General features: G+C 44.1%; 1 protein-coding gene across 2 annotated transcripts; it reads left to right on the top strand.

Annotated features, from left to right (window-relative positions):
• Positions 1-65: 65 nt before the first annotated feature.
• On the top strand, positions 66-22,443 carry syndig1l (synapse differentiation inducing 1-like). Of its 2 annotated transcripts, none has more exons than XM_077017592.1 (4): positions 66-690; positions 5,216-5,820; positions 14,697-14,834; positions 18,495-22,443. In XM_077017592.1, exons 2-4 carry the CDS (start codon positions 5,338-5,340, stop codon positions 18,651-18,653), a joined length of 780 nt encoding a protein of 259 aa, XP_076873707.1. In that variant the 5' UTR covers positions 66-690; positions 5,216-5,337; the 3' UTR covers positions 18,654-22,443. The 2 variants fall into 2 exon arrangements, with proteins under 2 accessions (XP_076873707.1, XP_076873708.1); XM_077017593.1 differs by lacking the exon at positions 66-690 and adding an exon at positions 4,443-4,555.
• The last annotated feature ends 638 nt before the right edge of the window (positions 22,444-23,081 follow it).

Genomic DNA, 23,081 nt, shown 5'->3' on the forward strand with positions numbered 1-23,081 from the left:
ACTAAGGACTAGGCGTTTACACACAAGGACACACACGTATACAATGTGTTGCACGTGCGCTATTTAGACCGCGCGTCGCTCCCTAAATTCTGCGCGTGACAACGTTGTGCGTCTCGCGCTGGCGGGCTCGCTCGCGCCGTAGCAAACGGGCCGTTTTCAGGAGGCTGTGGGGGGACACGAACCGCGAGGACTGTGGCGGTTCGGACACGACAAGTTGCTCGTCCCCTGTGCGAAAATGGTCCACAACAGCCGACCGTTTTAAGAGAGGAGGCTCCGGACACTTGTTATACTCGGACTTAGGTGCCGCGGTCTTGTTTAAATCTTCACTTTACCGACTGTATCTTCACCTGTATTTTCCCCCGTTAAATTCCGTGAACTACTTCGCACGGTTCCGAGTCTGTCGTAAAGGAGACCCGGTTCCTCCGTGGGGGGGCTCTTAGACTATTAATTCAACTACTGAACATCCGTGAGAGACACCAGGAGCGTCCGAGGCGCGTCGGGAGGAGCGCATGTTAAGTCTCGTGCCCGTTACCGGAGACCGCGATCACGCTCGTGCCGTTCTGCCCTTCTACCGTTTTACACGCAAAGGGGAATAACTGATCCATGCGCAACACCGATTTAGTGGACCGCGTTTAGTGGATTTAGTGGATTTGCTTCATTCCACGACGTTGGGATTATTTGAGTCCTCGGGTAAGATCTCACTTTGGGTTTGATGTGTTTTATCGTCATCTGTTGTTTCTAGTGGCGTGTCTCGCTGGTATCGCGTCTTAATTCTTGCGTGCTGAAATTTATACTCTGAAATATACTGGTGTCAAATGTTGACTGTCAAATGTGGACTATAAATACAATGAATATAGCCTGAAAAATGTATGGGTGCTGTAGCCAAGGATACTGTACATTGTAGTTGCAGTACACTGCAACTTGATCCTACATCATTTCAGTAAATGCTATGAGATTTTGAGAAACTGTATTTTAATGGTCCCAGTATGCCCGTATCTGTTATTAATGACCATGGGATAAGTGCTGACTGTAGTTACCTATGAGAGTGATTTACATATTGTCTTGCTGGACAGCATGTTCTTTGTGTGTGTGTGTGTGTGTGTGTGTGTGTGTGTGTGTGTGTGTGTATGTGTGTGTGTGTGTGTGTGCATGCGTGTGTGTGTGTGTGTGTGTGTGTGTGTGTGTGTGCGCACGCAAGCACTTGTGTGTTTGTGCATCTGTCTGAGAGAGAGCTTGAGAGAGAGATCGAGAGAGAAAGAGTGAGAGAGAGAGAGATCGAGAGAGAGAAAGAGAGTGAGAGAGAGAGAGAGAGATCGAGAGAACTCTTTGACTTATATCCTCATTGTAATCAAAGAGGTACCAGAAGCAGAACTTCCTCTCCAAGATCTCTCTGATCTTTTTCCTTAACCCTGAGGATTTCACATCAGTATTAAAGTCAGTCTATATGACCAGGGCTTAGACATAATCTATCAGTTAGGATTATGGACCCCAGTAAATACAAGTACCTTCAAGTACACTGGAGTGTAGCTAGAGCTTCTCATTCCCACACAGTTTATAAGAAACCCCTCAGATTTCTGACATCATATGCTTTTGATCCACATATTATACTTACCTCTATTCTTCAGGGCATCTGGTCTCAGCCTATAGAGCAATGCAATCCAAAAGTTGTCCATTAGACTTCAGTTCCATCGCTATATCTGTTTTTCCTCGGACATTAAGACGTTTACATTTCTGCTTTCAGCCATTTACAATTGTGCAGCGACACGGCTACTAAAGGCACAGCTCAGGCAAAGCTGGGGGAATTCGGTTGCCCCTCAGCACCACTAACAAAGTGCCATAATCAATGACCGATGAAAGCTCGTCCTGCCACTTTCCTGCTCGAGCGTCCGACTATGGAGGAGACGGTGGAGAGCTATCGACAGGCTCGTTCTCAATTATTTAACGTCTGAAGGGGAGACTTCCGGCTTTTATTTTAAACGTTAGAAACATCTTTAGATGAAATGTCGCTGGGGTGGGAGGGTTTACAGCAAGCGAGTTAGAATGCCTCGTCAATGTTAAGAAGCAAACAGGTAAAGGTAAGCTAAACCTGTGGCTTGTGCACTCAGGGGAGGTTCAGGGGATGATAAACACGACTAGCAGTCCTCCGACACGGTCAAACAGGGTCAGCAGCACTAAAAGAGATAAACTTCGAAGACATTTATTTTCTGCTGCATCCACAGCAACCGGCCTGATCTGCTGGTAATGCTTTTGTTAGCTTGCATTTATTGTCCTGGGGTCACAAAGCAGGGGTTGATTGACAGCTGACTGATCCATTAAAGCTGTGTGACATGATTTGAGTAAGACAGATTTAATTTGTCACAGCCACATAAACAGAACGTTTTACATAGAGAATGCGCTTTATAAATTTGACACGCGGGATGTATGTTTCTGTATGCACATACCGTGCACATCAAATGGCCATTGCGTTCGCCACTAGGACCAAATTCCGTGGTCGTGACTACGTGTCCGTTTGGTCTGCTTGGTAAGCTCTTCATTTCATGTGCGTCCCAGGGAAAGAATGTAATTACGAGCTAAAATGAAAACGACACCTTCAAATGACAACAAACAAAGCTTTTTAGATGGGCTTTCAAGGAATTGCATTGTTTTCTTCAAAATGGGCTTAGATCCAGATCCATTCACTGCATTATTAGTCACAAAACATGCCGTAAGGATCAGGGTGAGATAAGGGAGTGACTGACGCGATTGAAGCACACTGCCAGCGTACGAGTTCCCTAAAAACATGATAGGATTAAGCGCATTTTAAGCAGCGCTCCATCTTGTGATGATCTGTGCTTTTGGAGGATTTTTGGAGGGCAGGCCGCAGTTGGTGTGTTGTTGAAATGACTGCTATAATCTCAATCTCCAGATGGTTCCTCCCCTCCGGCTGTACCGTCTGGATGTAAGTGGCACCTTTTCTGAGTCTACACCCTTTCGGGGGCGGTGGTAGTGGGGGAGGCCTGTGGAGACCAGGCTGCCATCGACTATGCAGGCTGACAGCCTTCTGCGCGGGACGTACATTTTCTCAGCACTATTACAGATGATTCACGTGAAATGTCAAACGAAATTGTGGCACAACCACTGACTCGACGTACTTCCTTTTATTTGAAGTTAATAATATCTTCAGACCTCTGGAGTGCAACATGGGACAGGCGTAAACGGCGTCCGTATTTAGGCTTGTATTGTAGCTCACAGTTGCATCTGTGCCCCATGTCATGAAATATCTTTGGGGGAAGAATAGATCTGTGTTTGGTACATGCTGAGCTACAGCACCACAGAGCACATATGTTCCTTTGCCAGGTTTAGGTTCTAGAGGAGCAGAACTAACTAGAACCTCCGTGGCTCTGTCTGATCTCTGTCTGATCTCTGTCTGATCTCTGTCTGATCTTTATGGTGCAGATTACTTGCGGAATTTGTTGAAAATGGAAATTAGGTCAGCTGTGACCCGGAAAATTTAGGGGATGTTGGCACTACGTGCATCAGACATGTTTTCAGCGGGGGTATGTTCAGCACTTGAAGTGACAGTGGCAAACGTAAACAAGCTCACTAGCAGCTAAACACCCCAAAATAACCCTGAAAGGACTAGCAGGGCCTTTGATGAAATCAAACCGATCCAAATGAATGATTATTTTGCCCCGGTGAAAGCATATACTAGGAAGCACTAGAATAAATTTATAGAATAAACTACCTTAACATAGTACATTTACAATCATATTTAACTAGAAAACACATAACGAGGAAACTAAGTGAGCATGTCCCACTTAGTTCAACCGGCTCCTGAAAAAGCTTTTATTTTATTCATGGAAAGACACCAGAACGCTAGCAGAATTCCAGGTGGAAACAAATGTCAGGAGATGATGGATCTCCAGTAGATGCCAAACACAGAATGGAGGTCAATACTGTACAGGATCCAGCGCAGTGAAGAGAGATGAGGGGAAAAAACGGAGGAATTCACGGAGCTCCGTCTGCTCCGTTCACACGGCTGAGAGCCGTTTTCCGAGCAGGGCATGAGGTGAGAGGTCAAATTGAGCCTCATCGGTCTGTCTCCGAGCTCTCTGTCTGGGCTCGACATCTACAGCAAGCGTTCCATCTTTCACATGGAGTGTTCACGTGGTGCGTTCACGTGGTGCGTTCACGTGGCGTGTTCACGTGGCGTGTTCACATGCATAGTCAAGGCGTACAGTTACATCTGAAAATAGCAGGCCAACACTGTGATGGCGTCTGTGAACTGGGTGTGCTGGGTGAATACAGACATCAAGCAAATTACAATTTACATCAGGATTTGATGACAGTTAACCCAGTTTTTGTCATGTCGTCAGAGTGGACCACTTGCGAATAACACAGTGAGCCATCAGCACAAATTGGACCAGCCACTGAAATAATCTGCTTTTTGTGTGATTGCGCTGCTGTTTTAATTAGACACCATTAAGAGCAAAATATGATAATACCCACCAGTCCCTGCAGATCCATACAGTTCATCCCTCTCAAATCAGTAGAGAGCAACGGTGATGGTACTGAGGTAAAAAAAAAACATTAAAAAATCAGCATGCATGAATTCACCTGGCGATTATGAGTAAGAAATTATTCTTCTGAACAAGCTGTAAGCATAGCAGGAACATCAATAATCACCTGTCAATGTTGTTTCACTTTTCACATTTAAATAGCGCAAAGCTAAAAATGTCTTCAAGATCTGTCCCAGGGCTGCTCTGGGATAGAATTCGTGGAGCTGTCTCTGGTGTTTAATTAAGACGTTCACTCCACACGGATACAGATAGGGGTTATCTGAGATTTCCTGGGGCGGCAGACCTAAGTTAATTGAAATCTGCTTGATAATCACAGAATACTTGACAGGTAGCGATAGGTGGGGAACAGCCTAGGGAAGTGGTGTGTGAATCTTACTACAGAATGTAAAATGTCAAATTGCTTTATGGGTAGATAAATAAAACCCCCACAGATCTTATTTTTTTCCTTCTCAGTGCTCAACTATTTGCTAATTTTTTTCTTGTGAAAAGGGTTTCCTTCTCTAAGCAGTGCTCTCTGCCACTGATAGCAGATGTTAGCTGCAGGGTTGCCTTCTCCCTCTCACCTACCTTGGCAGAAGAGTCCTAATAAACTTACTCCATGTGTCCAGTAACCCATTTCTTCTCCCCATCCCCTTCCCCCAACCTCTTTCCTGCAGCTCACCGCCTGTTGAAAACCATTAGCCTTTGTCACACTGGTCCGGCCAAGGTCACCATTCCTGCTCCCGCCTCCTGGCCAGCCTTAAACACCAGACAGTTACGTTCCTGTTGACGCCATACGATGGAGAGCCTGAGTGAGCTGCAGAACCCACTCCTGGAGAAGAACAGCAAGCAGGTGGTGAAGGCCGACTACGGCTACAGGAGCGGCTACCCCGGCACCCAGTACCAGGAGAACATCATCAACTACTTTGTGACGAGCGGCGGGGGCGGGGTTGGGGGCGGGGTTGGGGGTGGTGGGGGTGTCGGGGAAGGCGGGGGCGAGGCGGACGTTCCGGCGGGAAACGGCAAGGCCAAGGCCCAGCTTCTGGACGCCACCTCGCTGCACCTGGCGGTGGAGGCCTTCTACAAGCCCAACCTCATCCTCTACAAGGACGAGGTGGCGGTCAAGGACTTCAAAAGCGAGTGCTGCGAGACGACCTTCACGGAGAAGAAGGAGAAGGAGGAGACGCAGGAGGAGACGCAGGCGAAGCTGCTGGACGAAAATGAGACCAAGATCCAGACGGTGTCCTACGAGGTGGAGGAGGAGGAATATGTGGAGTATGAGGTAAGAGAGCACAGACACACTGAATGGACAAAATATTACATAATCTCCATTATCCTTCTACCTAGTGTGAGGTACAGTGGGTAACACTGCTAACGCGATGACGTGCCAGAAAGTGTCCAATCAGGAGCAGATGTGTTTGATCCCAGTAGATGAGGGAGTTGAATTGGGATGGTGGACTTGTGTTTACTGTTGAAGGTGTAAGACATCTTTCTATATGGTACCTTTGAACACCAGTGTGCTTATGTGACTGTAAGCACACTGTGCGCCAGTCTGTGCACTAGGAATATCCCAGGGATGTTACTCCACGCTGGGCTCTGAGCAGAACCCAGTCTTCAAGCATTCGACTCCTCAAATCAAAGCCGCCCTGTGTGGGCCTCCTGGCCACTGCATACACATCCCACAAGATATATATGGAGCTAAGAACACTGTAGCCTGTAAGGAAAGCTGTAACTTTTTATGTGGTTAAGATTTTATAAAGATTTGCTACATAAAATGTTATAGCTGCTTTTGAAGAAGTGTAGCTGTTTAGATAGCAATGAAAAGTAAAGTAAAAAACAATTCAAAGCAAGGGTAGGGTACAGGGTTTTTCATTATTCTATATTTTTCTCATTTGAAGGCTTGTGAAGCAAAATAAAATAAATCTGTTATGTCACAAGTACATTTTTCATTTGTTTTATATCTGACTGAAGAGACATTATCACCACGTTTGTATCTGTGGCAGTGATGCCACTGTGAGACTCCCCCCCCCTGCAGTTATCTTCAGCTCTAAGAGCACGGCAGTGTTCAGCTGTGGCAGTGATACAGTACGCTTTAAAGCACTCTCAAAGAAGCTTTTCTTGTCACTTTCCATCGATAATCCATACCCTCAGCACAGGCCGTGTCATGTCTGTACAGGTGTCAGGTTTGCAGACTGCTGCGTTCGGCGCAGGTTTGCGCACCCACGTCGGCGCTTCAGTTCGTTCACCGGTAGCTCTCTGATGCTCCCGCCTCTCTCTAATGGGAAAGAGATGCTAATGGCCCTCGTGTTTCCTTGCAGACAGCTTTCTGTGTCACCAAAGCCACTTTTTTTTACCTTTTTTAAAGCCCAATTTAAAGCTTTCTGCTCCCCCTTAAGATCTCCCCTTCTCCAGAGAGAGCAGGCTAAAAATGAATTATCCAGAAAGGATGAAAATGGGATCAGTGCTGTCTCTGATGTTTAAAATGAGAGGGTCTACTGGAGAAAAAACCAGATTATACCCTTTCATCTCCAACAGTTTATTAGCCTAATCCAAACTGTGCAGTTTTAAGAGACTCTTGTCAGCGTACAATGGTTTTTACAGTTCTCAATGGGCCGCCTTTTAATGCTAAGAATATGATAATGGTGATGATGATGATGATGATGGCGGTGTTTATTGCACTTATGACCCATGTCTAAGTGGGAGCGAACAGTGTTCTGAATGGAGAATTCACTCAGTGATCTGACAAACAAATAGTTCTGAGGTGATTTTGCATAATCAGCCATTGCTCAAACCTTCATCTTCTAATAACTTTCATTTCATACACGATATGTTTGGAGTTCAAGAATGAAAATATTCTGACACGCGGGAGAAAAATCATTCTCTGTGAAACGGAATTGCCATGGTTGTCTATCAAAAGGCTTTTATTGCCTTTTGAATAGAACCCAAATTGATAAGCGAATCAGTGATGTTGTGCTGATCTAGTTTACTGATGGACTCCAGCAGTGGTCACTACTCTATCCATCATCAATGTTTTTAATTTTTAAAATTTCCACTATACAAAATTCAATCTGCACTTTTTCCGTGTGAACAACCCTCTAACTCATATACATAGAAGACTACAATTACTCTTAGCACTGCTCTATAATTTTGTTACAAGATCTATTGCACACCAGGGTACAATAACAGCAATCATTCCAAAACCATTCATCTGTATTATCTGCAGTTCACTCAAAAAAACGATGCCAACCAGCGTCTGAAGCTGATGTTGTTCGAAACGGTGACTGAGTCTAAGAAGCGTTATTCTGAAGCTGATATAAATGGAGCTAGCCTGTGAGTGTGCACGGCTTATTTAATCACTGAGACTGCAAAGTGTCAGAGTGCAGGGATAACGATCCCCCAGCTGATGAATCTGGCCGTTCCTGGACGCCAGTCTTGATGGAACGCAGCAGCGCGTCAAAAAATATCAAACGCTTAAACTGGATTTGCAGAGCGCTCTTGAATGGCTCACACAAGCAGACTATCGACAGCAAGCCAGACACAACCAGCCAAAACATTTTTAAATATGAGCATTTTAAATACGGCCATGCAAACCCATAAATCTAATTTAGGCGAGAAGGTTGCTGAGCCTGGCTTTGGACTAATCGAACTAAAGTGTCTGAATGAGGGCTGCATGTCTCACACATCTGCAGCGGGAGAGAGAGACGGAGCTCACGACGCCACCTGCATTCTTCAGCCGCACATGAAAATGAGGGTTTTGTTGTCTTGGTAGAAATTTAAAATTACGTGGCAGTGGCATATTAAGTAACCCCCCCCCCCCCCCCTCCCCCACCCCTCCAAAAATAAAACCCACCCTGAAAGCATTTTGACTCCATATAGATTTGCACTCAGTGTAAATTTAAAAATCCCCAGCACCTATCAATGCGTTTCCCAGTGTTTAAGGGTCTTGAAAAGCCATCCATCTCATTCTTAATCTCATTAATGCATTTCATTCACAACTCTCAGGTGATCAAGGGCTATTTTTGCTCAGTAAGCAAATGAGGATATTATACATTGAAAGAAAAACAAATTGTATAAATGTTCGTAACAACAACATGTATATATTCAGAGTCTTTTGCCAAGTCCTGCACATTAATTTGGCTAAATGTAATATGGTTTCAGGCCAAATGATTTAAAGTATTTTCTGTGAAGTATCCAGTTTTTTTTCCTTTGACCCTTTCGCAAGCTCAGAATAAGACCTTGAGTCGTATGATATAATGATACTAGTAGGTTGTGAGGGTTTGTGACTGTAACCGGTACGGCTGTAGAGTGTGGGGCTACACGCCAGTGGGAGGGGCTTGGTAACTGGGTTTACACTGCGTCCTGATTACACCCTCAGTGATGGAGACTCACCCCACAGGCCTTGAGCAAAGGTCCTGAGCTCTACTGTCTAAATCAGACAGGCTTATTAACAGCCCAGTCAGCGCCTGCTTTTATGGGCACCTGGCAACGCTCTGGGCATTAATCAGAAACCCCGAGGAACTGCACCTTCATGACCTGCCTGCTGAGAGACCGCGTGCCCGGTGGAGCGTGACTTAACCCCCACCCGCACCCCCCACGCACACATACGCTCACATACACACCCCCACCACCATCCTTCATACCTCTTGGGTGGGTTCTGAGTAACCCATTAAAAATGGATGTGGATGCGTTTCTCTCGCTACCCACCACCCCTGCTGACCAACTCCAACCTCCCCAGCGTGGCGGTGACCTCCCGGTGACATCACTGCCGTGGCCGCTCGGCCCTTCGCTGGATTATAATTGGCTCCGAGAGCCCCCTCCCCCGGTGGCGCATACCGACCGCGGCAACCGGCCGTCTCATTCGCTTTCTGGCCCAAACGCTCATTTCCATTTGTGCGCCCGTCCCTGCGGACTGTTTACAGGCAGGCCCACGCACGGAGCGGCGCTGGCTGCGGGATTAATTCACCTCCCTGTGTTTGTGCAAAGAGGATCCCACCCTGGGAGAGAGCTGAACCACCGCAGGCGATGGAGTGCCTCACAAACAGGAATCCCAAGACCAACACGGGATTGCTTCCCAATTTGGCACCGGGGAAGTCATTTTTAAAAGCCGCAAACAAACAAACAAAAACGTACGAGATGCAGTTGTGACTGAAGTGGTTTGACTAAACAGCTAATTACAAGCGCATATAGATTCAGGTCCGGCGGCAAAGGAGCAAACTCGGGCAAAAAACCCCTCATACATGACACATACATAATAAGTGTGAAAGCACAGGAATCGATCCGGAATGAAATGAAGTGCTATTAAGTGGGAGACGGATTGAAGGGTGAGAAACAAAAAAAAAAAACCAGCAAGTCAGAAAGAGGAATAGATTTTCTCTTTTTCCCTGCGCCGGGGAGCCAATTTAGCAACATAAATTACATGCTCACTCTCTGGTGGCTCCTGCCACCCTGATAGGATAAAACCATCCATTAATCTGTCATGACCTGTCAGGAGGCCCCATCGTGGTGACGGGTCACTCCGGAGGAACACCTGAAAGACAGCAGACATGGCCCGAGCAGAGCACACTGGAGCAGGCTGTAAACCCAGGCTGTGGGGTCTAGCCGGAGGCATTAATGAGATACTGTGGGAAATGACAACGGACACAGGGCCCTGTTTATGCTTGCGGGTTCTGTCATGTTAGAAGACTTGGAATAATGCGTAAGTGGACGGGCAGTTCAAACAATGGCACCTGAGCTCCGTGTTGTCACTTGTAGCTGAGCCTGTTTTGTGTGTGCGGTGGGCACTGCTGTGACATGAAGCTGCTATGGACCTGCTTCTTTGAAGGATCCAGGCTGGGACCGGTTTCGTTGTGTGAGGGCCTAGTTTCTAGGCTGAGTGGTGGCAGGAGGGGGGGCCTTTCCTTTGTTGTTGTTGACATTGCAGCATCAGGCAACATCACTATATTAATTGTATGGAGACAATTATTATTAATCTCAATATTAATATTAATCACAGTGTTCGTATTTTCAGTACGTGCATTCAAAAGTGACAAAAGGAACTTCTATTCAAAGTCTGTTTAATGAAAAGAGAGCACATAGCTGCTGTGGAAAGACTCTTCTTACAGCATTAGATCAGTATCCCAACTCCAGGATCCAACTAAACTTCCAGCGCACTCTAGAAGGGAAACTGACTAACACATTCCTGATGAAATATTTATATGCTCTTACACAACAGCAGGTGTGTACGTAAGAGCAGGCCGGGGAGATTTGGAGACAGAAGTGCCAGGTAGTGTGCTCACAGGGGTGTGAGCTCACAGACATTTGTTTAGCATTAATTATGGAGAATTGCTAAATGATATCTGGTGCTGGAAAACATATCTGACAACCGAATGCAAAAGACAAGGACTGAGAACAATTACACCCCCACCATGCCCTGCACCAGCGGGAAAGAAAATACACTGACATTAAACCTGACAACCTGTGAACGAATGGACTCTCTCCTCCCTCCTCCTATGACATCCAATCTAATATTGCGTGTTATTGTAGACAGAGGTCTTGTCTTTCCAGATAAAGCTGGGACTACAAAATCCTCCCTTCAACAGGGATGACTGCAGCTTATTGCTTTGCCTACTGAGAGTGATTCTCTGTGTACTGGAACAAAACATCACTGTTGTTGATCTGCACATTCTCCAGAATGTGATTATCTTTAGGCTCTCCTGTGAATCAGTGGAAATGAAGACAAGGTCTTCACCCAGAGAAGATGTTGAAAACATTCAGGATTTATGTGTGTATATATATATATATATATATATATATATACACACAGTTAAGGTCAAAATTATTAGCCCCCTTATGAAATCATATAAAACCCTTATCCTTCCAATGACATGGGCCATAACCTTGAGTCTTTATAGTTTCTGTGTGTTGTGACGGGCAGGGTGAGCAACTCAAAAAGGAAGCGATCACGTCAAGTCTCAGGGAAAGAGGATGGTTTAATAGAAAGTGTGCAAACCAAAAACCCGTGCATTGTTCCAAATGTAGGAAATAATAACCAGCAGTCAACTGGTACAAAGACAAGACATATATAGACGAACAAACGACCCTCAGGTGAGACGGATCACGGGTCCCGCCCACCTGAGGGACGAACATCACGTGACCAAAAACAGGACCGCTGCCGCTGTAACCGGGGGCGACCGGCAGGGGGCCCCCTCACAACGTGACATGTGTCCACAAGAACAAAGACAACATCTGCCAAATAAAATAAATAAGTCAAATAAACATTTTTATTGGTTTGCTTCACTGAAACAAGAAAAAAGCAAAAAATGCAGTGGTCAAAATTATTAGCCCTCTGACAACTAATAGTCAATAGTGTAGCCTTTGTGATTCAAAACTGACAACAATCTTTTCTGGTTATTTCTAACCAAGTTGGCACATGTCTCCTGAGTGATTTTAGCCATTCTTCCTTGGCAATTTTTTCAAGGTCATGCAAATTGCTTGGTCTCCGAGCATGGACCCGAACCTTGAGCTCCCTCCACAGATTCTCAATAGGATTGAGATCAGGGCTCTGAGAGGGCCACTCCAGAACGTTGATTTTGTTGTCTTTCAAAAAGGTTTTGACCAACTTCGATGTGTGATTTGGGTCATTGTCTTGTTGGAAGACCCAGCGACGACCTAACCCTAGACTAGCAGCAGATGACCTGATGTTGTTCTTCAAAATTTCCACATAATCCTCTTTTTTCATGGTCCCATGCAGCCGAACAAGGTTTCCTGTCCCTGAAGCACCAAAACAGCCCCACAGCATTATGCTTCCACCAGCATGTTTCACTGTGGGGACAGTATTTATAGGGTTGAAGGCCTCGCCCTTCCTACGCCCAACAAAAGCAGCATCCATATGCCCAAACAGCTCAAGTTTGGCTTCATCAGACCAAAGGACAGACTTCCAATACTCACCCTTATGTTTCAGATTGTCTCTGGCAAAGTTCAGTCTGGCTTTGATGTGCCGCTGTGAGAGCAATGAGGTTTTTCTTGGACAATGATCATGAAGTCCACCACGATGAAGAGCCCTCACAACAGTCTTGCGTGAAACATCAAGTCCAAAAGAAGCAAGTTCAGCAACAATCATCTTTGCAGAGGTCCGGGGATTCTTGTTGACATCTCTGATTATTTTTTGCTGCAAAGTATTAGAAATCTTGCGTTTTCGACCACGGCCATGTTTATTTTTAACAGACTTTGTTTCTTTGTGCTTTGCGATGATGCAACGCACAACTGTTCTAGAAACCAAGAAACGCTTGGAAATGGCAGTATATCCTTCCCCCTGAAAATGAAGGTCCACTACCTTCTGTCTGAGGTCCAGACTGATTTCTCTTCTTTTTGGCATGATGATATTGCTTCCTATAACAATTATAGAGCAACCCTAGAGTATCCCTTTCATTCAAGCAGTCAAGTAATACTAACTCTGCTTCTTGGAGTCACTTAAATAAGGTTCAGTGCTAACTGATTGCTCAGGTATGTTTTCAAACCTAATTTATTGGTCAGGTGTGGTTTGAAACCCAGTTAATTGGCTTTGAAAATCAAAATCACATGGGGGCTATTAATTTTGACCATCTCAGTTTTCACCAATTTGTTTCACATAGAAATATTTAATATTTATTTTACATTCCAAAGTGGACCATGGATGAATCCTGGATTAATAATTTACTATATGAAATTTTATGTATATTGCAAAGAATTGCCAGTATTTTAGGGGAATAGTTAAAAGTTCCTAGGGGGCTAATAATTTTGACCTTAACTGTATATATATATATATATATATATATATATATATATATATATATATATATATATATATATATATAACGGCGTCCAACCCGGTACTAGCAAGGCATGTATATAGGTGTATATATATATTCCCGTTCCACCACATCCCAAATGTGCTCTAATTGATTGAGATCTGTTGACTGTGGAGGCCATTCGAGTAGTGAACTCATTATCGTGTTTATGATTTGCACTTTATGACATGCTGTGTTATCCTGCTGGAAGTAGCCATCAGATGATGGGTACACTGTGGTCATAAAGGGATGGACATGGTCAGCAACAATACTCAGGTAAGCTGTGGTGTTGACACGATGCTCAATTGGTACTAATTGGCCCAATTAGTACTAATTGTGCCAGGACAATATCCCCCACACTATTGCACCACCACCACCAGCCTGAACCGTTGATACAAGGCAGGATGGATCCATGCTTTCATCTTGTTTACGCCAAATTCTGACCCTACCATCCGTATGTCGCAGCAGAAATCGAGACTCAGACCAGGCAACGATTTTCCAATCTTCTATTGTCCAATTTTGGTGAACCTGTGTGAATTTTAGCCTCAGTTTCCTGTTCTTATCTGACAGTAGTGGCACCCGGTGTGGTCTTCGGTTGCTGTAGCTCATCCACCTCAAGGTTCAACGTGATGTGTGTTCAGAGATGCTCTTCTGCATGTCTCGGTTGTAACGACTGGATATTTGAGTTACTGTTGCTGTTCTATCAGCTCAAATCAGTCTGGCCATTCTCCTCTGACCTCTGGCATCAACAAGGCATTTGTGCCCACAGAACTGCTGCTCACTGGATATTTTCTCTTTTTCAGACCTTTCTCTGTAAACCCTAGAGATGGTTGTGCGTGAAAATCCCAGTAGATCATCATTTTCTGAAATACTCAGACCAGCCCGTCTAGCACCAACAAGCATGCCACATTCAAAGTCACTTAAATCACCTTTCTTCCCCATTCTGATGCTCAGTTTGAACTGCAGTAGATCGTCTTGGCCATGTCTACATGCCTAAATGCATTGAGTTGCTGCCATGTGATTGGTTGATTTGACATTTGCATTAATGAGCAGTTGGACAGGTGTATCTAATAAAGTGGTCGGTGAGTGTATACACTTACTGTATATCTAATGCAGTACAGTATTACATTAACTACTGTGTGAAGTGGTATGTACTATGAATATATATATGCATAAATGCAATGGATCTAAGCATCATGTCAGTAACCAGGGAAACGTCTTATATAAGAATCTGGGGCAGAAATGATGGTATTCAGCTTGCTGTGTGTGTGCATCACAGTGTGTGTGTGTGTGTGTGAAGTGTGTGTGCGGTGGCATACATCATGGTGGATAAGCGTCTTGCTTCCCCCCGCAGACGGACTGCTCCAGCGAGAGCGAGAGCGAGGACAACTTCATCGTTATCCCACCCCGCGATCACCTGGGCCTGGCCATCTTCTCCATGCTCTGCTGCTTCTGGCCTCTGGGCATCGCTGCCTTCTACTTCTCTCAGGGGGTACGTAGTCAACCCGGTCCAACCGCCCCCCCCCACCCCCCGCTCCGGGCCGGACCGGCGCTGGACTGGAGAACACAAGCGTGAATGAGGAATGTGGCGTGGGCGGGCGGGCGGTGTGGCAGATGTGTGCCGCAGCAGCACACCGACATCTTCACCACACACCGCGCGTGTGTGTGCACCGCAAAGCTCCGCTCTTCTGACAAATCTGCTGACGGGTCGGGACGGGCGCAATTCATCAGCGAAACGGCAGCCCCGTGTTTAATAAGTTATGACGAACGATGTACCATGAGGAGTGCAAATATGAACGACTTAGGCAGGAACTGAAGAGAAAAGCCGCCATGTTGTAAAAAGAAAATAAATAAGGTGATATACAAATTCTTCTTGAAAAGGCACCGCATGTTGTTTACAGGTTTCCATAAATGATTTAATATGTCAGTGTAACACTACTCTCCAAATACTGATAACACCCTGCATGGGCAGAAACGCGTACACTGGCCACAGGATATCGCTCACCACCTTGTCTCTGTCACCATCTTGCATGCTGCTATGGTTACCTGCATATGGCTAAGACCAGGGGGTATGCAAGATACATGCGAGAGCCACGTCTCCTGTTCCGATGCAAGTCTTGGCTGTAGGGGAGCGTCTATCTTAGCACTGTCAATATACGAGCTATTTTACCCTTTATTTCATTCCCGAATGTGTGGTGTGAATCATTTGCTCTACGCAGATGTTAAAGAGACTTTACCCTATTGTAGTTAAACCTCTTGAAAGCCTGAATCAGCCCCTCTGTTAGAGACAGACTACTTCACATTACGCTAGGCCAAACACAAACAGCTTCGCCGGAGCCATTAAAACACGATGAGCATTTCCACCTTCCACATCAAAAACGGCAATCCAAGGCTCGAGTTAGCCTGACAGGTTTCGTCCTTATCCGCACGCTAACGTTGGAGCTTCCATTTATACGGAATTTGTTTTCCAAGCAGACCTTTACAGTTTTCCTGTTGCATTTTTTATCACTTTTATATGCCATCTGAGGCACGGCGAGTGGAGTCAAAGAGTACATTATCTTGTCAGAGGCTAATTTAATTTATCTTAGAGTAATTACGATAATGGCGGTGGTGTTTGGAGAGCGGCTGTCTATCATTGTCTGTCTTCCGGAAGATCCATGGGTAGAAAGGAGTTGGTGGAGATAGGGCTTTATTACGTCTCAGCTGACATGAGCCACCTTCCTAAGAGAACGCTCTGGATAGATGCTCTCGCCTTAGAAGCAGAGCCCGGCGGAATGTTAAATAGAAGGCACGCCCACTCCGTGATTCTAGCCCCTCCCTCTCCACACCTGCTTCTATCTGTGTCTCTCTGATGGCCTTGCCTTCTGGGGAGAAAAAGATGACTTTCACATTAAGAGTGTGTACATGACTCACATCAGTGTGATATCTGCAGCAGCAATCTTAACATTCATTACAGCAGTCTTAACAATGTTCTTTGTCCAGAGTGTTATGAAATTAGGTGGGTATGTGTGTGTGTGTGTGTGTGTGTGTGTAAGTGTGTAAGTGTAGAAGTGGGTTACTTCAACAAGCACATCTCTCACAGAGAATGTGAGTGTTGATGGAACAAAACTGACAATACATGTTTACATGATAAGTTGGAGATTGGAGGAGTCTGACTGGTGGCCAGACAGCACATTACTGACAGGCGCCATGCGAAGGAGTGAAAATCGATAGTGTTTTCCTGGGATTAGGGGGTTGGACGCAGTGACAGAGGGCACTGAGCCTCCCACGCCTGGAGCCCGTGTGACCGACAGCACCCACCCTGCTGCTGTGTGAATAGCACACACACACACACACACACAGACACACACAAAACATTTCTTTACTCCCATTAATTTGTAAAAAGATACAGGGTGCTCTTAAACACGCACTAGGTTAATTGAGTTCCATTTATTTTGATTTTGTTCATTGTATATACACGTTTAAACTATTTATGCAAGAACCTACGTTTATTCAAGGATTTGCAATGTAAAGCAGCAGTGTAATGCATTAACATCTACCTTGATTCACAGGCAATAGCAGTACTTTGACACAGAGTTCATTTACCCAGTCAGACCTAGTGGGGTCAAGTGACCTACCATCACTTTAGTATTAATCTGGAACGTTGGTATGGATTGATTAAAGAATTACAAGATTCTAAATAGATGAAGCTATGAACGAAATTAAATTGGAACAAAGCTTCTCCTCTGAGTCGCAGTCTCATGTGCATATTCTTTCCCACACAGCGTTCAGGTAATTGAATTATTAGATGAAGCTGACGACGGCCATATTAAGAGTGTTTATTTTCGTGAAATTTCCTACAACGTGGAGTGTCATTTTAAAGATGTTTTTAGCTCTGAATTGTCGCCCTACTGCAAATTCCTCAGAATTAAAAACAATGACGTCTTAACATTGCTTTAGTGCGCTTCTTGTTGGCATGGAAACTAAACGCGTGCTTTCCGCTTGTTTGCTTTCGCGTTCTTGTGTTTACTGCCGGGTTTCCTACTCACAAACCCGCTTTTCAACACGTAGAAACGAGCCATGCGTGTGACAAACGAGGTTGTTTGCGAACGAAAAGCCGGTGCTGTGAAGATGGCTCGCGATCCCGCCACGTCGTGTGGCTGAGGCCTGAGGCCCTGTGCTCCGAACCTCGGAGTGGGTTCGGTTGAGAGTTGAGTGGAGCAGCCTGGTGGTGTTGAGCCCAGTCGTAAGCAAAAGCACCGTGACAAAGGGAATTACATTTACAGTCAGTGAATCCAAGTTTCTCACCAGGGGACCTTAGTTAGCAAATAGTAAAGTCAACTCTGTCAACTGCTGAAGTGAGTTTTGTGTCACATCCAAGTACAAAAGAATGAAAAATTTCATGAACATAGTTTATAACAAACAGATAGTTGGATACAGAATAAGGATTGGTCAAATATCTTACATAAAATGTTGTAAAAGCCAATACAAGTACAAATATAAATAGCACATAATGAAATTTAAATGTTAAATCTGAACTTTAAATCTACAGTTCAGTTATATTTTATACAGCCCATATACTGTATAATACAATAGCCTAATGATGTACACTGAAATATAAAATAACACTTATTAACTTAAAGCTTAATCAGAGCACAAGCACTTATGTGCTAATTGATAAATTCAAAGTATTATTTATTTAAGACATATATGGATTAACTTACTCTAAACCTCATGCCCTATTCGGTAACAAGCATTAATAATAAAACATAAGTCGTTGTTCTGTTTTACTGTTCTATTAATCTTTACCCATTGCTAATAAGTGATGCTGTAATAATTTTGCTTCTCACTTAGAAATGTGTAAATTTCTCTGCTGTAAAGGAATCAAAGCGAATCGTTTGAGTGTGTCAGATATCAAAGCACATATATACATATAAAACCCCCAAAACAAATAAGTAATTAATCTCTTGCCATTTGGGGTTTTCTCTGTCTCTGGCAGAGACATAACTGAACAAATGTCTTATTTGAACATCTTACATTCTCCACTGCATCATCACTAAAGCAAAAGACAGTTCTTGCAAATTCACCTTATCACACAACCAGGCAATCCGGTCAGTGTAGCCCTTTGATCCTACCTGCTTCACCGCCTCTTTCCTCTCTTCCTTTCTCGTAGACCAGCAAAGCCGTGACAAAGGGGGACTTTCCGCTGGCTAGCATGGCCTCCCGAAGAGCCCTCTTCCTCGCCGCCCTCTCCATCACCATCGGGACGGGAGTGTATGTGGGCGTTGTGGTGGCTCTCATCGCCTACCTCTCCAAACCAGGTCACATATAGCAGAGTCCTTAAAAGACCGGAAAACCCTTTCAGATCGCAGCACTGCCTCTGAACCTAAGGCTTATTTCCCCTTACGCGCATATTCCTCCCCTTGGACTTTCTTTCATCCCTGTTTAGAGAGAGAGAGAGAGAGAGAGAGGGATGAAGCCAGAGAGGACATATGGGAGAGCTGGGGGACTCTTCATCATCAAAGTTGCACATGATTGAGTGGGACGCTTGTGCAAATGCAGCTTGGACATTTTGCATAGTTGCTGAAGTTACTGCATTTCAAGCAAACGGAAATCGCATGGTGAAACAAGACATCCAATTAAGCAAATCCAGTGGCAAACCATTCAATAAGGACACGCCATGAGGACTGAAAGGCAACCCAAGTGTCCTTGGATTTGTTATTACCATCTACAGCCAACCTCCGTTTCAAACCAGAAGAGATTCACGACCCCTTTTTTTAAATTTACTTCGTTAAGTGCATCTCCACTGTCTAGGGCTCCGAAATAGCCCTGCTGCATATCCAAAGCCCCCAGAATAGTTCACCGCTGTTCTAAGACGGTGTACTGTCTCCCTGTTCAATTTCAAAAACAATCCTGAACAATACTGACTGAGGCATGAAAAGTCAAATCCTCTTATGTGTTTACTCTCCTAAAGGGTAACAGAAGCTCAAATACTGAAACCTGATTCACTATGGTTTTAAACTGTGGGCTAGAGAAGGGGAGAGATAAACATCGTGCTTGGCTGTGCACCCTTGAGGGGGTTTGAAATCCACTATTTCTTCTCAAAAGAAACACAGCTCCATAAGAAAACAGCCTCTGATGGTTTCTGCGCCCTTCCCCCGCATTTAAGGCTTGTGCATCATCTTTTGTATTCTGCTTCCCCTCACTCTGATCAAAGCCCAAAGCACTGGGATTTTCACTCTCCCGTCCATAGGATGCCTGCCCGTTCTTGAGAAAGACTGGGAAGAAGCATCGGTGCTTGGAAACCTGACCACCAGAACAACAACAGTAAACAAAAAAAAGGGATAAAACATGCAATCCCCCACCTATGTGGGAACGTCTCTTGCCTGATCTCGTCAGGATACCTTCAGCTTCTGTCAGTGCGGTTCCTGCTCCAGCAACTCTGAGAATAGAAAGAAGCAGGTATGTGGACTGGCATGGAGACACATTCACATTCCATTGTGAGATGTTTCTTAAGAATCCACATTTGTGGATGATTTAATTTGACAATGCTTACATTCACTCAAGGAAGAATGGAGTGATATGTATCTATATAGATGACGTTACCACTTTCTCAGCGTGGTCTAGTTAAAATGGGTTTTATTTTCAGGTCATAAAACATCTGATTGAATTGCTTAATAATGTATTGCATGGCTCCAGGCAAGGCTGCAATGGAGCATGTAAATGAGTGTAAGGTGGAGGCAGTGGTCTGGGCCTGGCTTTCCCACAGCAGAACCAACCTACTGACTTTGGTGTGTAAAGAAGGTAGCATGTGCTGAACTTCAACATGCCGACAGATGCTCCGAACCTCGTCCAGCGTTCCCGTTTCAGTCAGAACTGCAAGAATTACATTGATCGGTTGCTTCAGCTCTGTGGTAAACAAAGTGATGACGATAGCCACCAAATGCAAGGTTCGCAAGCTCTAGCTGTAAAGGATTGAGCTCTGATATCTGGATACTGTGGTTCCAACATGGAACTTAACGAGATTTGGTTGCACTAAGGGCCAAGGAGAAACATGTTGTAATATGTAATACATTCTACCTCGTAATAAATTTTGCAGTTTGATTCACAAGACAAAAATGTCTCGTCTCCCAAATGAGAGAGTTGGTACCAGTGGTTTCTATTCAAGGCAGCACCGCATTTCACCCTGAGCTTGATTCTATATAAAAAGACAGCAGTCTGTAAAAGACAGCAGTCTGTATCATGTATACAGCACTTCGATAGTGAACATACACAGTGAATGACCATATGAAACACACCGAAAACTATATGATTAATCGTTATGAAAGATGTGCGCCAACCTCTCCAATGTAAACATACTTCGGCGAAAAATTATTTCAGCTTGCACTTTTTATTTTCACATCCGTGCCAGATATTTTTGCTATACTGTCAAGCTTGCGGTCTCCGAAGGAGAATTCTAAGACACTTCTAAAATAAGTACACGATGGCCTATGGTAGTCTCAGTCAGCCTTCCAGCGTCTCGAGAATCTGTCCTCACCAAACTGACAAAACACAGTGCATGCTGGGAAGCCCTGCCTTTTATCTACATAAAACGACCCAGTGCATGCAGAGCTACACTGACAGGTAACCAGTTAAGGTCCCAAGGTGCTAAAGACATATAGATCTAGTCTGAAAACAGCGGCATCCAACTAGGACAAATTATTATGCATGATGATGGAGCTTCATATCAATCCAATCCGTTGAAACTATGTCCTTATCTTAATTACAGTATATTGGTAAGTGGTCTAGTTTGAAATAGTTTGACATGTGCAATACATAGAAAACAACTTCCTTTGCACTCATGGGCTTGGTCATGCATGCCAGCTGGTATTGTTAACCTCCACCACACGCCAACCTAATCAAACTAAACCTGCCTGCTGAAAGGAACTGTGACATACATGCGGAAAGCAAAATGTAGCTATTTAGGTTTAGAAAATGCCTGCATGTCCACTTAAAGGGTATTGGTTCAAAATATCCGTACAAGCTGAAAAATGGGTCATCTGGTATCTGAACCCAAGACTATCAACCCTACATGGACAAACACTAGCTGATGGAGTTTATCCCCCTACTCCATAACTCACCAGATGCCACCATGTCACGACTTGCTAGGTGAATAGCAGAATGCCCAGATGGTTTGCTGTGACCCTTCAACGTCCGGTCTTTTTAGAGGAGGATGCATGATTCAAAGCGTTGAGCCTCTACAGATCTCTGAGGGCCTGTGATTCACATCTGAGCTCCGTTGATGTTGCTGCAAAAAGGAGACTTCAGCAAATGCGTTTCCACCGTGTCCACTGAAGTGTTCAAAGCTAAGATTAGACACTTACAGTTTCAGTGCACTAGCCATGCATGAGTCATACCTGACATTTGTGCTTTACAATTAGCTTCCCATGATGGTGGTTTGGAGAGAGAGCTGGCACTCCGTGGAGCACAGTCAGAAATAGCACAACACAATCATTCTTATGAAAAGCCCTTGTGCTGTAGTGACCAAGCAGATACACTGAACTTGTATTTGTTTTGCATTAAAAACAACAAAGGGACTTAATTTGGACACATTTGAACAATGTTATGTGTTCATTTTGTTTATTTTTTTAAATGTTCCTGTGTGTTTTTGTCTAAACACTTTTTATGTTTTATAGTGACTATAAAGCCTATCACCAGCGGATGCAGTGGTGATATGTCCATTTTATGTTCGTGAATACTCCTCTTGATATGACCAACACTGTAATTAAGTTGTGTGCTGTATGTTTGGCTTTTGGAGATCTTCATGGCAAATAGCTCTCTGCATCGTGTTCTGTTTTGTGTCATTCCGATGATGTGTTTCTAAGACTGCGGAGTTGACCTGGTATGGCACAGTATTCAAACAACAAACGGAAGTCTGTTGAGACCATTGCTTTGAATCAAAATAGACAAAATGTTGTCAGAAGAGAAGTGTTTACAACAACATGATGACACTGGGTTGGATTGTGATATGTCAGTATTGTTTTATTCCTTTCATGGCCAGAATGTGCTTGTCACTATGTGAGTTAACGACATGTAAATATTGAAAATAAAATCTAAAAAGATGCAGTATAAAATAAAAGAAGTTTGAGACAAAACGTGAGTCTGTTTTTTTTTAAAGTGATTATGTTTCTGAAATCACAAAGCACAAGGGTCAGTGTGAAAGTAGCTTTGATCCTTTCATTATTACTTCCTGTAAGATGCTCTGGAGATTGTAACATAGGTATATAGAACCGTTTAAAATTGATATATCTTTAAAGACCAGGAACTGATTAGAGAAAGATGGAAAATATCTCTCACTCAAACACTCAAACCTCTAGTGGTGAGTTGTTTCCTATTGGAGCAGTTTAATTTGCAGAGACTCGTCTTAAACATGAAGATACAATCACTGTTCATGAAAATAAAGTCACAGTCTAATAAACACTGTGAACCTTTTCATATTATGACTGTTTTAATCTTATATGAGAATAAGTGAAATTTTACAACATTGCTCCTTAATCCACAGATGACTGACAGACTGGTATCTTTCTTATCTGGCAAATTTCATTACATGTTCATGACTACTGATTACATCTTCCTTCTTGCAGATTAAGAAAATGATAGAACATCTGGGATCTTTTTAGTTTTGGTGGCAAGATATTTTTGAATCTTAGGGCAGGAGAGTAGGAGTAATGTATGATGCTTTCACATGAGCAATGTTATTTCCAAGCGCAGCTGATGAATA

This window comes from Brachyhypopomus gauderio, chromosome 9, assembly GCF_052324685.1.
Source record: "Brachyhypopomus gauderio isolate BG-103 chromosome 9, BGAUD_0.2, whole genome shotgun sequence".
NCBI lineage: Eukaryota > Metazoa > Chordata > Actinopteri > Gymnotiformes > Hypopomidae > Brachyhypopomus > Brachyhypopomus gauderio.